At 37.4% G+C, this 16,497-nt stretch overlaps 1 protein-coding gene across 1 annotated transcript in view; it reads left to right on the forward strand.

The window, feature by feature from the left end:
- The window catches only part of HCN1 (hyperpolarization activated cyclic nucleotide gated potassium channel 1), a 202,243-nt gene that overhangs the window by 152,146 nt on the left and 33,600 nt on the right, over positions 1–16,497 (forward strand). Inside the window, exon 5 of the mRNA XM_075079035.1 lies at positions 7,392–7,538. Coding sequence (XP_074935136.1) covers positions 7,392–7,538 — 147 coding nt within the window. The remainder of the gene's footprint in view (positions 1–7,391; positions 7,539–16,497) is intronic.

Here is a 16,497-nt window from a genome sequence, read left to right on the forward strand (position 1 = left end):
AATATGAGAAACTCCTTTCCTGTGAGGGTGCCAGAGCAGTGGCACAGGCTGCCCAGGGAGGCTGTGGAGTCCCTTCCCTGGAGGCATTCAAACCCTGCCTGGATGTGTTCCTGTGCCTCCTGCTCTGGGTGTGCCTGCTCAAGCAGCGGGGTTGGACAAGATGATCTCCAGAGGTCCCTTCCAACCCCCACTATTCTGTGATTCTGTGGTTAGACCCCTCCTAGGGTCAATGGAGAGAGAGATAATGATGGCAAAGGTGAGTACATGCCATCTATGCAAGACAAGGATTTTAGAATAAGATTAATTGCCCCTTGTTAACTCTCTCTGATTATGAGAGAGAGACAGTCAGGATAACTGGTTTAAATTAGATACTTGACTCTTAGAAAGTTGAACTAAGGTTTCACACTAATAGCTTTCCAATCTTAGTAGTCAGATCATGTTTCAGGTCTGTTTAGCACAGAAGGACAGCAGTCTTAATTTTGTAATTCTAAAAGTTTCTGTTCAAAATACAATTTTGGTGATAGTCAAGTTTGCTGCATTTTGATTCACTTGATTTTTTGAAAGTAGCAGTAGATGAAAATTACAAAGATGAAGATCATTTAAGGATTAGGATGTGTAAGAATTGTCTGGGATTTCTTCTATGTGACCCCTGCTCTGTAGATGGTAAAGCGTTGTCTATACAAAACTGATTTGCTTTAGGGTATGTAGACCTCATCCTGCTCTCACAAGCAAAGCTGGTGTAAGACAACAATTTTCTTTGCTTTCACAAGTACTACTGCCAGTCCTTCCCGCAGTTTGGTTGCGGGCCGTTGTGAATTTTCCAGATCATAAGCTGGAGCAAACCTAGTAGAAAAATACCTAAAGGCATGATATTGTCACTAGGCTTGCATAATACCTTCAGGAGTGTGTTGATGAGTTCAATGATGGTGTGAAGCTTAGTGTGGCATAAAGCTTCCGATGTTACTATTGTAGAAAGATCAAGATACTTTATAGAAAGAATGGGTTGAGTTTTGAGAGGTGAAGTAGTAGGAATAGGATGCAATTTAGAAATTCAAAATCAAAGGGCTCAGGTACAAGCTGCTGCTATAAACTGGAAGATGCAAAGCACAGCAATTGCAAGTGGCAAGGAGAAAATTAGGAAGCTGAGTGATGAAGCTGCTCGTAGAACGACTGCAAACAATCATTTTAATGCATCTTGGTTTTCCACTAGATGGGAAAGAAATAATAGTATGAACTACAAATTGGTGAGACTTCCTTTAAAATATTATGTACAGTTCTAGTAATTGCAGTTGGAGAAAGATGTATTCAGACTAGCATGGATGTAAAAGTAGGGGGCCACTATGCTGTCTTCCGAGCAAAAAGTAGAATAGACTACTTGGATGAGTCTGGGAAGAGACATGATCCCCATCTATAAATACTCCAGCGAGAAATACCAAGGGTCAGGAGCTTTTGGAGCTGAAAGATAATTTTTACTAAGCATTAGTTGATTTAAACTGTATCTGCATACATTTAGTTTGAAATTTAAAATAAGATTCAGAACTATATTTAAGACCGGTGTGCTTCTTGAAATAACACTCTTAAAGGATTGAGGGAGAGAGAAAATCTAACTTCTTGAGATGACTTGATTTGTTTATAAGAAGTTACATGATTTGATGTTTTGCAATAGCAGGGGAATAAATTCAGAATCTCAGGGGACCTATTCTTCCTAATGTAGTTTCGAAACCATGCAGAATTGTGATGGTTCTTCACACGATTCATTATTTAGAAAGGCTTCATCTTGATCAAATTGCCTCCTCTCACCTTTCTGCTCCTTCTCAGTCAGTTAAATCTCCTGCATATTACAATACTACTTATATTCTTCTTTTATACATGGCAGGCAAGCATTTTCAAACTATTTTAAGAACACTGATGAATTTATTGCATCTAAATTGTGGGATAGAACTTGCTTAATTCAGCAGAAGGATTTTACGAATGATCTCTGCTTTCTTTTTACATTTGTAATCAATATATAGGTTTTGGGGTTTTTTAACTTTAATATCTCATTGAAAAGTTTGTATTCATAAGGCTGTGGCTTTGACTGGATAGAAACCTTCAATAAAGTAAAGTTATTTTATTTCCTTTTTTTTTTTCTAGCCGGTCTATATGTGATTCATTTTATATTAACATCTTAAACAGCATGTTAAAAATACAGTTAAAATACTTTATTAATGTACTTTAAGGGTCAGGATTACATCTGTCGTGAAAGGAAAGGGAAACTGAACATAAACATTTTTACATGAAAGATATTAATGTAGTTTGGGTGTGACCAGGTCCACATACTGTACATGAATGTCATTAGTTCCATGCTTTTCAACTGATACTATTCACGTATTTCATATGTATATATAGTATATTGTATCAAGGACCGAATGTTGAGCTGTAAAGTTTATTAGGACTCTGCAATTTTTTTCACCTAAAGAGGGCAATTTACTAGTTGTGAAATATTATGAGGAAATGTCCTGGTAGGCTCAACTTATATACTAAAATATCTTGTAAAAGATCAACATTCAGGCGTCTTTCTCACTGATTTCTTTGGGATATTGCCTGCATTGGGATACTGTCTTAATTTTAAAATATTTTCCCTGCTTCAGTTGCAAATCATTATGACAAAGGCCTCACTCCTCTCCTTTGCCTTTTTCCATACCTGTTTTTCTAAGGATCACTGTAGTTGACCAACCAAGGACCAGCTATGATCAAGGTCATACTACTCACATTTTGCTGGAGGAATACAGCAGCAGAATTTTCCTACATACAGGGAACCCATGAAAAAGATTATGGCTGAGACAACAAGAACAGTTATTACTGGATGGTGCTTTGCAGTAAAAATCTGTGAAATAGTACTTAACTTTGAAATCAACTTAGCTCTTGCGTGTTTCAGCATTTTGTTTATTTGTGTAGCATTTATGGGCATTTTCATTTCACTGATGAATATAAACCACTTAGAAATTGTGGCAGTGCAATATATGAATCACATTAATATACATATTCATTTTAGGACAAACAATTTATTATTCATCTTTAAAAAATAGATAGGTATGGAGTGGCCAACAACATAGTATTTATTCCATTCTGTGAGATATTCTGTGAGGAATACATAGTTGTAACAGGTATGAAAAACAGCATCAGCATTCAAAAATACTGTTTACTTTTATGAAAATACAAGACAACATGTAATGAATTTGACAGAGAGGGAAATTAAAGTGCAAAAAGAACATGTTTTTTGTACAGGCAAAACCACTGTAGATAGTATAGAAGCGCAGCAAAATACAAAAATAGGTATTTGTATGGATAATGAAAGCATTTAAAATTGCATCGATAAGATCAGAAGGTTGTGAATTCCATATTTCAGAATACAAGCCAGCTGATCCAGGGGAAGAAAGATTACAATCTTTATTTAATTGCAATAATTTACATCATTATGCATGAAGAAGTTTATTAAAGCAGTCTAAAAGCATTTGATTATGAGAAAATGTATTGATGTTAACTGGACCATGTTTAGGGCTTTATGGAAATAAACACATACTTGGGTGGAGTAAGATTAGACAAAACAATGATGTTCTCATTTAGAAAAGTTTATCTTAGCTTTCTTCTTGCCGTGTCTTCATCCAGCACAGGCTCTGCTGAATATCCTGGACTCCTTTTCTTTCTCTCCTCAGAACCCTGGAAATGGAATTAGTTTGCAATTGCCTTTAGAGGCCTCTCAGATCCCTTTAGAGGTGTACATGTGGAGTCCCTTACTCAATAGCCCTCCCTGGAGAAACAAGTGCTCCTTGGTGTCAGACAGGAGCAAGGAAGGAAAGGCGATTTTAAAAAGGGAGTCATTGTATTTTGAATTTAGTCTGGTGCTTCTCATGTGGCATAAGAAGAGCTAAAAAAAATAAAAGAAAAAGAAATTAAAGCCAATTTTTAGGGAACTTGCATCAAACAGATGTAAGAAAAGCACTAGAGAGAAATTATTCCATCCACATATGAAGATGCAAGTTCAAGTGTCAGATCGGATGAATGACTCAGGATCAGTTACAGCTCTTTTAAATACGATTAAAATACAAAGTTTCGACAAAATTTAACTTCACTGACAATTTTATCGACTTCATATGTAAAATCACGCTTAGAAAAATCAGGTGAAGAAGCTACCGAATTTTCATATTTATTCAAGGGATTCACATTGCTAATGAGAATTTTTAAACCTTTTTGACATTGATTTTTTTTTCCCCAGAAAATACTTTAGGTCTCTAAGTGCATTTTTTTCATGAAGAAAAAAAATAACCAAAACAACAACAAAAATCAGTATACTTATTTAAAAGTGAAAAATGTCTCCATTTCTAACTATTATTGACATCTGTGGTACCCACAGAGAAAATATTCTTCAAAATTAACTTGGACAAATTAGTAGTTTATTACACAGAATAAACAAGACCATATTAATTTTGCTCTCTTCATATCTTCATTTTAGCACACTTTTTTGCAACTGGCATGTGACACACCAAAGTGACAACTAGTCTGTGAAACCTTCAATATTGCCAATAATATATAGCAGGCTGAAAAAATGTAATTGCTTTTCTGAGAAATAAATGAGCAATCATTACTTGGAGTGAGTTAGTGAAAGATCTCAGCTGCTGAAGAAAAGAATACGTTAAAAGTTTTGAGGGAACACTTCACATGAATGCTATGACAGAATGTCAGGAAGGGAATAGTGGTAGCATGAATAGCATGAATGATGTGGCATATGAGTCAAAATCACTCTGAGAAAGATCAGGAAAATATTTATTACAGGTTGATAGTGCTAGCATAATGTACACTCAAGGGTCAGGTATTCTGAGATGAAAAGAGACCTTGATAGTACTTTAGATGGCTACATATTTCTGGGAATCGTGGGAGACTTTAATTTCCTTGTTGAAGAGTTTTTAAAGAAAATGTTGCTGATACGGAGCTGTCCCTATTACTCTATGTGTTACTAATTTGGAAACATTTAGAGACACACCAGTGATAAGCACTAGGAGTTTTATTTTTTCTATTTCCCTAAAATTCTCATGTGTAAGCATAAACCGTGGTAGAGAAAAGAATTTGCTTTTATGGGAAAAAAGCACCTAGGCAAATAACAGCCCTAAGGAAAGGGAGCAGTGTAAATTGCTGGCAAAGCAAATTGCTTTTAGCATGGATGTTATTTTCTTCAAGGTCATTCTGGTACAAAAGTCCTTTGCAGCTTTCTTGCATTATAGATCTCAATGAATGCCTATTTTTTATTAGCAAGGATTACTCTTTATTAGCTTTGCTCAAGCACATTTGTATGCCAATAAGATTGGATAGAGGGGTGCAGCCCCTGTGCTAGGGACACAATGAAGTAATGTCCCTGTTCATGTGTGCTATGACAAATGATACATGTTACAGACTCACAGAATGGCAGGGGTTGGAAGGGACCTCTGGAGATCATTTCATCGAACCCCCCTGCTTGATCAGATACACCTAGAGCAGGGGGCAGAGGAACATATCCAGGGAGGTTTTCAATGTCTCCAGGGAAGGGACTCCACAGCCTCCCTGGGCAGCCTGTGCTGCCAGAGCCTGTGCTCTGGCACCCTCACGGGAAAGGAGTTTTACATATCCTTCCATGAGGCCACAGCAATTGAGGGCTAGACACAGACGTGAAGGGGACACCGCACAGTGCAGCATCTTCTCCTTGGCTTTCCTGCAGAAAAGCTGGAGCATTGCACAGCAGCTGGGACTGTGTGACCACCTTGATGAGACATATAGAGCACTGGGTGATCTCATGTCCCTTCCCTCTAAGTAGTTCCATGCCTAGATTAGCTGTAACTGATTAGTAGGGTAATTTTAGAAGGAATACCTTGTTTACGCTAGATTATGCCTGTCTTCTGATGACCCAGAACTCTGATTCAAACCCATAATGTATAGATAAATTTCTTCATATCAGAACAGAAACCAATAATAAACATGCAAATTTAAATCTCACTTCTAAAGGAGGGGGTGAAGAGTTCTTGCTTCAGAGGTGCAGAATAATTGTACAGTGGTTAAATCCGACTTACATATTCATCATACCTTGTTGAATAGTCCCATACAAAATTACTTTCCTCTTAACTGTGGAATTTTTCCACTTTGCAAAGCAAAACCTAATTTTAATTCCAGAGGATGGAGCAACCTTCAAATATACAAGTTAAAAGACACGTGCTGCAGTTCATTGGAGTGCATGTACTTTATAAATTCATTTAAATGCTCTACAGAGATGCTGAACCTAATTCAGACTTCATTGGCTTTTTCATTTAAAACAGTTAAAATTGCCTAATTAAGCATGAAAAAATGAAGAAAAAAAATTAAGAATCCTTACATAAGTAAACCAAGTTTCTGCCAGGTTTTGACTCACCTATAAGCCTGGGAGTGGTTTTATCCTTCTGTGTCTCAGTGCCTTATCTTCTTCAACTGAGACAAGGATGCTGAATCTGAGGGGCAAAAGTCTTGTTCAGGCAGTACTTGTCCATTTGTGGTTTAGGAAACTTCTCCATTTTGTAAGTCTCTAATGTATCATGCAGTTTAGTACAATACAACTCAAGAGTATGTTAGTTTGGGACTTTCTTTTCTGAAAATTATGCTATCCAAAAAGGCTTCTGTGGAAGGGAAGCAAACAAAGCAGAAGACAGGACAGAGGACTAGTAAAAACAATGAAACAAATGCACAAGATAAATGAAGTGAGGTCGTCTGAGTCTCCTGGGTCTTGGCATCTCTCTCTTCCCCCACTTTCTATTTCCTGACACCATGCCTATTTTTCCAGTTCACTTCTCTCTTCATTCCTCTGGAGGAATGCTTTCTACTTCATTATCTCCACATATTTCAACTTTGTTCCTCAGTCGCTTTATAAGCATATATAACATTAATAAGTACCATATTAATACAGCATAACCAGTTTCTGAAATGTCACACCTTAAATTCTCTCCGAATGCAGCCCTAGACACACTAGACACAAAGATGCACACTGTCTGCAGTTTCCCTGTCTGCTGCATGGAATGAGCTAAAAATGGTGTTGGTGTACTTTCACAACTTCTGTATAGGTGGGAATATAGGGAACAAATGACAAGTGTGAGGGTTAGGCTTCTAAAACTTATATATTAATGTGGATATTGTAATTTCCACTAAAGGCAGTTCCTGTAATTTATAGTTGTGCTGTCATGTGAGTGATACTAAATTAACCGATATTTGAGTGTTGTCTGACATACAAATAAAATGTTATCTTTACAAAATATGTAAAGCTTATGTGGATACATGAATGAATTTTTGTTTTTAGGTGTCTTTAGATGGTAAAAAAAGTGGGTTTTTTTTCCTGATTCTTCCTTTTACTGTCCTGACAGTACAAACAAGTGGAACAGTACATGTCATTCCACAAGTTACCTGCTGAAATGCGCCAGAAGATCCATGATTACTATGAGCACCGTTACCAAGGCAAGATCTTTGATGAAGAAAACATTTTGAATGAGCTCAATGATCCCCTCAGGGAGGTAAGATTAAAGTATTTGAGTAGCTCTTCATGGTACAGAAAACTTCAATGTCTTTGCTATTTCTGTGTTGAAATGCTCTTTCTGATTCTATTCTGTAACATTTAATCTCAGTTTACCTAGTCAATAAACGACCAGGATGATGCATTTTACATTAGATTGACATAAAGAAGTAAGCAGATTTACGCTGTATCCTGAACCAGAGTGTCAGAGTCACTGCCACATGAGGATGTCAAAGAGTAAAAATCCCACCCTTAATTGTTGAAACTCATGGTTTTCAGCCGTTCTTTAAATCAGAGAGGGGCTGGACTAGAATGGTCCTGGGTGAAAGGTTTTTTCCACTCTCCATATTTGCTAACAACACATCTGTGCAGATGAAACCACTGAAAGCCACCAGTGAAGAGAGAGCTGCTTTATTTCCTTCTGTGTAAGTACCATCCTTAGTTAAGATGGTCTTTACTTGAGATGAGGAAGCTGAAATATAATATACAAGCCATTAAAAAAAACTCTTTCATTAGAACTCTAGTCTGTATTCCAGTTTTGGGGTTTTTATAATGTTATGTTATGTGTGGGAGCAGTTGGAATTTACTTTGGCAAGGTGCTTCTGTGGGAGGAAGGCAGCGTTCATCTTGCTGTAACAGAGGTAGCTACTTAATGGGAATATAAATCTGTCTTCTGTTGGGTGGTGCTCATGCCTGACCTACTCAGGGATGTTTGTGTTATCAGTTGGCTGATATCCTCTACTGAAAGAAGGAAAAAAGCCAGGAGAATAATGAAGTTGAAAATTCTCAGACAGAAGAAAGCATAAACAGGGAAAAGAAAAGAAACAAGGAACGGGGACAATAAAGGAGGAACAGTCTGATATGTGATGAAACCTGTGCAACTTTCAATGGTACCAAATAATGCCTTTTAGTATCCTCTGCCATAGGAGGAGTGGTGCTGAATATTTGTCTGTGTGTATATTTATAATGTGTTTATAACACCCAACTGACACAGGATGACATCTATACTTTTGGAAAGATATGTGAAGGGTTTTATTTTGGTGGTGGTGTTTTGTTTGTTTTTTTTTTTTAAAGTTTTGTGCATAAGAAAAGCATAGGTGTGTGATTAATTGTCTACACCATTGAACACTGCTTGTTTTTGTGGAGGGAAAAACGTGTCATATGATCCATTGCCAAAAATCAATCACGTTCCATATTTTAAATAGTTAAGAAATAATGTCTTGCCTGTTCGCAGGCTCTGAAGGCAGCTGGCAGTTTTGCCACATATGTCTTATGAAAGTCTGATCATGCCTTCTCTTACAAACTGCAAACTGGGAAAGGGTGAATGGTGCCCAAAATTGCTGGGCCATTGCTAGACAGTTCCAGTGGAAATCAGGCCAAACCCTGATTGTTCTAACAATTTAACTGTACAGATGACTGAGTTCCAGTTTCTGGGCCCACTTAATTCCCTAACGTAGATGTAGCCTGAGTCCTTTCATTGTACTGTGAATTTTTAAGTGTTTTGGAGGGCAGGTGGAAGGCTCTGGCTTCTGCACTGCCTCTGCCAGTTTACCCTGTAGCTCTCCTCAATAGCTTTTGAAATGTCAGGAGAATGTACTGTAAAAATCTATCATGCAGGTCAGGAAAAGTGTGGGAATTATTCCTAGAGTGCAGTGGCAGTCAAAATATTAATCTTGGCCAGTACAGAGCTTTTGTTTTGTTAAAAGAAAAGAAGCATGTACAGGCACATCGGTCACTGACATCAGAACCAGTTTCATGTTTCTGCTTTTAAGGAAACCATCTCTCCATAAATAAAGTCTAATACCCTTCTGTTGCAAAACCTTGTTTTACTAACAACAATTTGCAGTTATGGCACTCTAATTTCCTGTCTTTTCCTCCATTCTTCCTTCCCTCCTTGTTTGTTTCCTCCCTCTCTCCCTCCCCTAGTCCTGTCCCCTTCCCTTCCTTTTGTCTTATTGCTTAAAAGCAGCAAGGCAAATTTGGTCAAGCATAAAAAACCCAAAAAGCACTTCTGGGGAGAGAACAAGCATGGAAAATTTCAAAAATTAATGAGCCACTAAAAACATGGAGTAAGAATAGGATTTCATGAAAGGAGTGGCTTGAGGTTTTGTTGTAATCATGCTGTATTTAGCATGTCTTCTTTGTTCTCTGTGTTATATAAGAAAAATTTATTTACTCAGCTACAGTCAGGTTGCACACTGCCCTGATGACAACATGCCAGTTGTTCCAGAAAAAGATAAAAATGGTAACACCAGAACAGGTTTCATAATGTATCTGTCCAAGTTCTGGTGGCAACTCACGCACTGTGCCCTGAAATCACCACTTGGGTGTTCGCTTAGTTTAGCAGTTTCAACTTCTATTTTAGCTCCCACTTCGATATGTGCAGTTTGGTAGTGCAGGTAGTAGCTTTTTGATGTTACTAATAGATAATAAATTACAGCCTTTTAAAAGCAGAACACAATTATTCATAAATTGGATAGATCATCTTACATGCCAATAACTGCACAAGGCTGTAACACCCAGGCAATAGCACAGATACCATAGCTGCATCATTCAAGAATAAATATTTACTACATTTCTTAATTTTTAAGGAATCCTGCATTTTATTATATTTTGACTTTAGCGTAGGGTAAGAATTCAACATTCAGGGTCTCCACAGGGCATACTTAGCTTCATGAAAGTAGCTTCTGAAGAAGACATTCAAATGAAACCATTATTTCCTCACTTACAGTAAGCAGAACAAAAGAAACCACAGAAACTACTGCATAATTATGGCATGAATATCGTGAAATATTATAAAGAAAGTTACAGTGTTTTCAGTTCTCCTTGTTCTCAGCCAGTTGAGTTTACTGTATGGGCAGAAATTTTCTACAGCTAGGTTCTCTCTAGGAGTGATGACTTTTTTTGGTCCATGTTTTAAAACTTTGACTCACTGTTTTTAGTGGAAGAGTAATTATGCTTGATATAGATATGATCATTTAACCATTAAAACTACCTAAAGGACATAGAATTAGCAGTGAAAATCTGGTGTAAAACTAACATGGTAAATACTACTAATAAAGCTGTATATGCTTATAGTACAGGTATTACTGTTTTGGTAAAAAAGGATGGATGTTCATTTTACTGGGCATCTGAAAATTATGTATGGAACATTCATAGTAGGTTGCATGATTGAAATAATGAAAAACTAAGAAAAGCATTGATCCATATGTGTGAGTGGCCAACTTTGTTGCATAACAGAAATAGAATCATGTCTGTTGTTGGGAATTAAGTAGGGCTTCATAAAAAAGGAAGAAAAGAATCCTGAATGTTTTTAAATTTTACAAGCATCGCTCTAGGTGCTTCACAGCTGAGTAAAGCAACTCGTAGCTGACCTGCATCATTCAAAGATAAGCTTGTATTAATAAAGAAAACCTACCTAACTAGCCTAGAGAAAAGGCTACATATTTAAACAACAGTTGACATGTGAAATGAATTCTGCCTTTAATAGCATTTGCAATTAACTACCTCCCTCCCTCCATTTTTGAGGTAGTAGTTAGCAATTGGTTAGTACTTTAGCATGTTTCCCTTATATAAATATCTTCTCTGGTTCTTCAGCAGATAGAGGTATTTGTGAACTTCTCTTAAGTTTGCCTTTTTAACTTGGAGTTCTTGCCACCTGCTTGCTGAACATCATTTAGCATCAGAAGGCCCTATTCCCAAAAGGTCTTTATAAGTACCATGACATAGAATGGAGACGGTACAGACAAAAAGAAAACCAACCAAACAAAAAAAAACCCCACCCACAGCTAAGAGAAATCTCTTCCAAAAGGACCTGAATTACAAAAGTTTAAAGACGTGTACATACGTGGCTTCACCTAAGAACAGAGTGTGAGAAATGTCGAAGTGACTTAGCTCTGGCCTTCGCCTAAGCCACCATCCTCGCCAGCAATGGCTGTAGGCAGATGCTCATAGAAGAATGAGAACAGGGCAAGTATGGTATTTCCTTCAATGGCTGTCCTAGACTGCCAATATTTTCAGTTCAAGGGATTCTCTGAGACTTAAGTGATTTGTCTACCGAGTCATCCTTAATACGTATCTCTTCCAATTACTTATTTACAATCCTCTTGAATCTACGTCCTCTCCTCTGCAACCACACCATCTTTTGGCAATGAGCACAAACCTGTACCCGGCTGCATGAGAAGCCACCTCCTCATTTTGGGATTAAACCTGTATTTTGGTTTTCATGGCCATTAGTTCTTGTAGCAAAAGTGACAGTGTAGTCAAATCCTATCCACCCTTCACATGCTGGTTATGAATTTATAGGCTTCTATGGTAACACGCTTAAACTGTGTTTTTCTTAAGGTAAAGAGACCTATTCTATTTAATTCTTCGTTGCATGGAAGCCAGCTGCCATCCATGATCACCCTTCTTGCCATTCTTAAAATTTTTTCCTGGCTCTACTATAGCCTTTAAGAGATGAGAGCACCAGGTCTGCTGCCAGCATACTTATGTTATTCCTTTCAAATTTTGAATAATTCTTTTCCTAATAATTCCTAACATTAATTTGCTGTTTTAATCACTGCCAACCATTGAGTTTATTTTTTTAAATTGTAACTGTAAGAGGTAACTCCTAAAAGGTAACGGATGCATTATTTTATGTATTTGTCTAGGTGTATCACTTAACATTGCTCTCCCATCAGTAATTTCCAACTAGCCCATAAGAAGCTGCACTTAGCTTCTTTTTAACAAGCTGCTTCATCTTTACACAGTGCTGTTTCTGAAATTGAGCAGAACTGTGTGAAGTTCTTAGCCTTTGTTATTCCCACAAGGATAGTGAATATAAGTACATTACAGTACCTATTAGAGCCTAATGAATCAGGTGAAAGATTCTGAAAAAGGTCCTACACAGTGCTTAGTGTTGCTTCAAGGGTGGCGTTTTGTGACAGTTCTTGTAAGGGAGATACTTTCACAACAAAATAATGGAAAGCTTCCATTACTGGATTTATAACTGGTCTAGAGTGATAACAGGAATAAACCAGATCAGTTTGGTATATGTACACAAATTGAGTATATTGTGTCCTTTCACAATCAATTTTAAAGTTATCAATTTAGTAAACTTAATTTTTTTCCCAGTTAGCTTTCTCCTTTCCCTAATTAAAACTTACTTCCTTTTGTAATATCTTTCCTTCTATTTAATATTTGTCTTTAGAAATCACAAAACATTATATTCTCATTTAGACTATACTATAATCCTATGCACAAAGAATTAAACATTTCTGGAGTTAATAGTATGAGGCCAAAATGGGATGTGATTAGACCATAGTATGCTTCAGTCCTTTCTAAGAATGTAGTCATTATGATTTTTGGATACAGGCCATCAAGCATTAAAATAATGGTAGAAAAGCAAATGAATTTATTAAAAAACAATTAAGTATCAGAGTCCATATTAATTTTTAGATATTTCAAATATTTTGCTTCGAGAACATCTTAGGTCCATAAATTTAGGTCATGAAAGACAGGTAAGTCTTTCATTATAGTGCACTGTACTTTTATGCATTTTTATATGCAGTGACCCTTGGTATGAAGCTTAAAGAGGGGAACTAGGGAAAATGCATTAGAATTATAGATGTAATCATACTGGAATTCATTTAAGTTTCTATATAGGTCTATGGAGAGACTGAATACCTCTTTACCTAGTGCATTAAAGGGTTTTTTTTTCACATAGGCACAGATAAAACATAACTACCGTTCATACTCTGGAGTACTGAAGTCATGAATGAATTATGCAGCATGTCAGTCTTGCAGAAGAAATGCTGATATACCACAGCATTATTTATTTGACAAATGCTGAAAAAAAAGGATTAGTATTTTTCAAAGATCTGTGTAAGGTATGTCTAAACAATAGTCTACGTATACAAGGCTTAAACAAAGCCCTGAAAACCTCTTAGAATGGACTAAGTTTTTACAATTGAGAGTAGTAACGAATGGGCCATTTTAATGTTGGAAATGAGCAGACAATCACCAGGTGATTGGATTATTGTGTTTTAAGATGCTTTGCCCCAGCAGGTGTGACATGGTAACAAACTGTAATCTGTTTCCCAGGGACTTAAGACAATGTAGTTTAATTTCCTGAACTAAGGGGAGTGTGTTTGCTCCGCGATGTATGCACATACACAAGTGCAGTTGAGACACAGCTTTTGAATAGTCAACCACTTTCACTGCTGTTGCACGTATTCAAGAAACTCTGATCACAGTCCTTTCTGTGTTTGACATGCTTTGTTAGCAAATCCATCCTGAGCTGTGACATGCTTTGGCAAGTCCAACATCTAGCTGCTTCCAATAATACAGATAATAATACACCAGCAGTTCTCAGTAATTATGATTTTGAACAGTCTTGTTACTGCACCTGTGAGATTCCTTTGTCATAATTGTTTAATAAATATTTCAGATATGACAGTTCTTTCATGAGCTCTTCAAATATACTAATCCAAATCAACTCCTGAAATTTTAGTGCAGTAGTTGCCTTTCATAGAAAGGTAAATTATTTGAGAAAAGTACCAGGCTATTTAGATGCAAACTAAATGCTTTGAGAGATGTCAAATCCCATTAGAGAAGAGTAAAACCAGTCTGTGCCTGCTCCTGTCTGAACTTCTGTCTGAAGAGCAGATTCAGAAAGGTTTTTGCGGGCAGCAGGTCTGGTGCACTGAGAGAACATCAGCTAATGCAACAGGACTGCTGTCCCACAGGGGAGAATTTCACACCATTGCCTTATTCAGTCCAAGATCATGCTTCCAAGTGTCTGTCATGTCTCAGTTTTTAATAGAGTGAAGGATTGTTCAGGTAGCGCTAGGAGCAGCAGATGGAAAGAGTCAAGCACTTTTTCTTCACGCAGCCTCTGCTGAAAGCCAGGGAAGGTTACTACATATTAGACAATGTGTACCACGGCATGCTTATTCATATTAGGTGTGAATATTTTATTGCAATTATAGATGGCATAGCTGATTTTTAGGAGGTTAAAAATAATAACAAAGTACTTCAGGTGACTTCTGAGTTAGCTGTCCTTAGGCAACATGCTGTGCTTGCTTTGGCTTGGCTAATGCCCTCTCTAGTAGGATTTGGAAAGATTTGGTTTATTTAGCTAAAACTAAATGATCTTTTGCCCTAATCCCTGAATTGTGACTATGAGCCCTTTATGTTAAAACAGCAGAAGTTAACACATGTTCCTTTGAACCCGTTAGAGACTAATTGAAGAGAAATGAAAAATAAATGGAAATTCTTGATGCAGGGTTGGAAACTACACAGTCTGTTTTAATTCATGACTAGGAGATGCAGGATCTGGCTACAGAAAAGCAATCTGGTACCTGCCAGGGTTCTCCATTTTCCCCTCGTGGGCTTCTGCAGTAAAAAGTCATGGCACTTTCATAAGGGGAGCATGGGAAGGGGAAGAGGGGAAGCAGAGGGCAGGATGCAGTCCTGATCCCAGTAGAAAACACGGTGCAGACAAGACAGAGATGCACGGTATGGATGTGCCCATGTCCCTTTCCTGTAAATCTCATATTTGGAGGTAGTGAGAAGGAATATATTTTCCTTCAGTCTTCACTGTGGAATTTAAATTCTGGATCCAGGAGCAGGCTAAAGTCTTTTGAGGCATATTTGTTTGGAATCAGTGAAAGTGCTTGGGGGCTCACATAATACAAAAGTTTCTGGGTTGAGCGGGCACACTTTAAATGTGCCAGTGTCTGCGAAAGTCATCACAAATAAAGATTAGCATTGTGACTCACCACCAGCAAGGGGAGATAAATATGCTGTGAACTGTCTGATGCTTAGGAAAATGCATATGCCTATTTTTATGGACTCAGTTGCACATTTTGATTCTGGTAGTAACAACATACAGAAGGGTACACGGCATTTCCCATCCCTTTTAAAAGCATGTCATCTCCAAGGCAAAGACAAGGAGAACAAAAACAACAGAGCAAAAATTCTGTCCTGAATGCATATTTATTAAATTAATTTCCAGTTGGTGCACTTGTTATGTAAAAAGGTAAATCTTGGTAAAGCTGTGGGAGATATCCAGGTTAAACTGTGCGTATCATGACAATGCTAGATCATTGTTTTGCTTCCTCCTAGTGCCACTTGAACAAAATATTGTACATTATTTTGAAACCTGCACAAAACTGTCTAATTTGCAGTTTTGGACTGTTGTTGTCATCTAGCAAATGCCATAAGCAAATACAATCTTTTCTCCAAAAACTGTCTTGCAGGTAAGCCAAAGGTGAAATACGGCTTTTTTTCCTAAAGTCTTAGTACCTGAAAAATCAGGGGTCTCCTCCTTAGTTGCAAAATAATCTTCTGAAACTGTAATCTCTTTTGATTAAGAGTCATTATACAAGGTATTAAATGGAATTTTTGAAATTACTTGTAAATGGACAATATAAATTAAATTTAGCATAGATTTGGATGCACAGGTGTTACATTACACTTGTTTAATTTAAAGATAAGTGTCTGACACTGAAGGAACTTAGTGTCTGATATTTTTAGTGATTACCAAGAGTCTTCCTGCCCTTGGGACTGAAATACTGTGATACAGGATTGTTAGAGAAGAGTGGAGCTAAAAGCAGGTGCAAAATGTGGAGTCTGACACTGTGAGTACAGGTACAGACTTCCCAGTAGCTCCTGGGCTGAGTTCAAGGCAACGGTTTTTACCTGTTGTCTTCACCTCTTTCATGATACCTTCACACAGCCCTGCTCAGTGGTAGCACTGGAGCCTAAGCCAGCCTCAGCAGGTGTAGAGCACTGACTGGCAAGGACTTCCCCTAAGAGGATTTTAATCTCCCGGCTTGTTCATTGGAGTCTATGTTTGTTAATTTTCTTGTTAATATTTCCCTCATTTGTGAAAAGCAAAAACTCTGTGGTTGGTTGAGAGGATACTAATAAAGTGCCCTGAAGCACATGGAGTTGCAAGTTCTATGAGCTGATCA

This window comes from Phalacrocorax aristotelis, chromosome Z (genome assembly GCF_949628215.1).
Source record: "Phalacrocorax aristotelis chromosome Z, bGulAri2.1, whole genome shotgun sequence".
NCBI classification, from domain to species: Eukaryota; Metazoa; Chordata; class Aves; order Suliformes; family Phalacrocoracidae; genus Phalacrocorax; species Phalacrocorax aristotelis.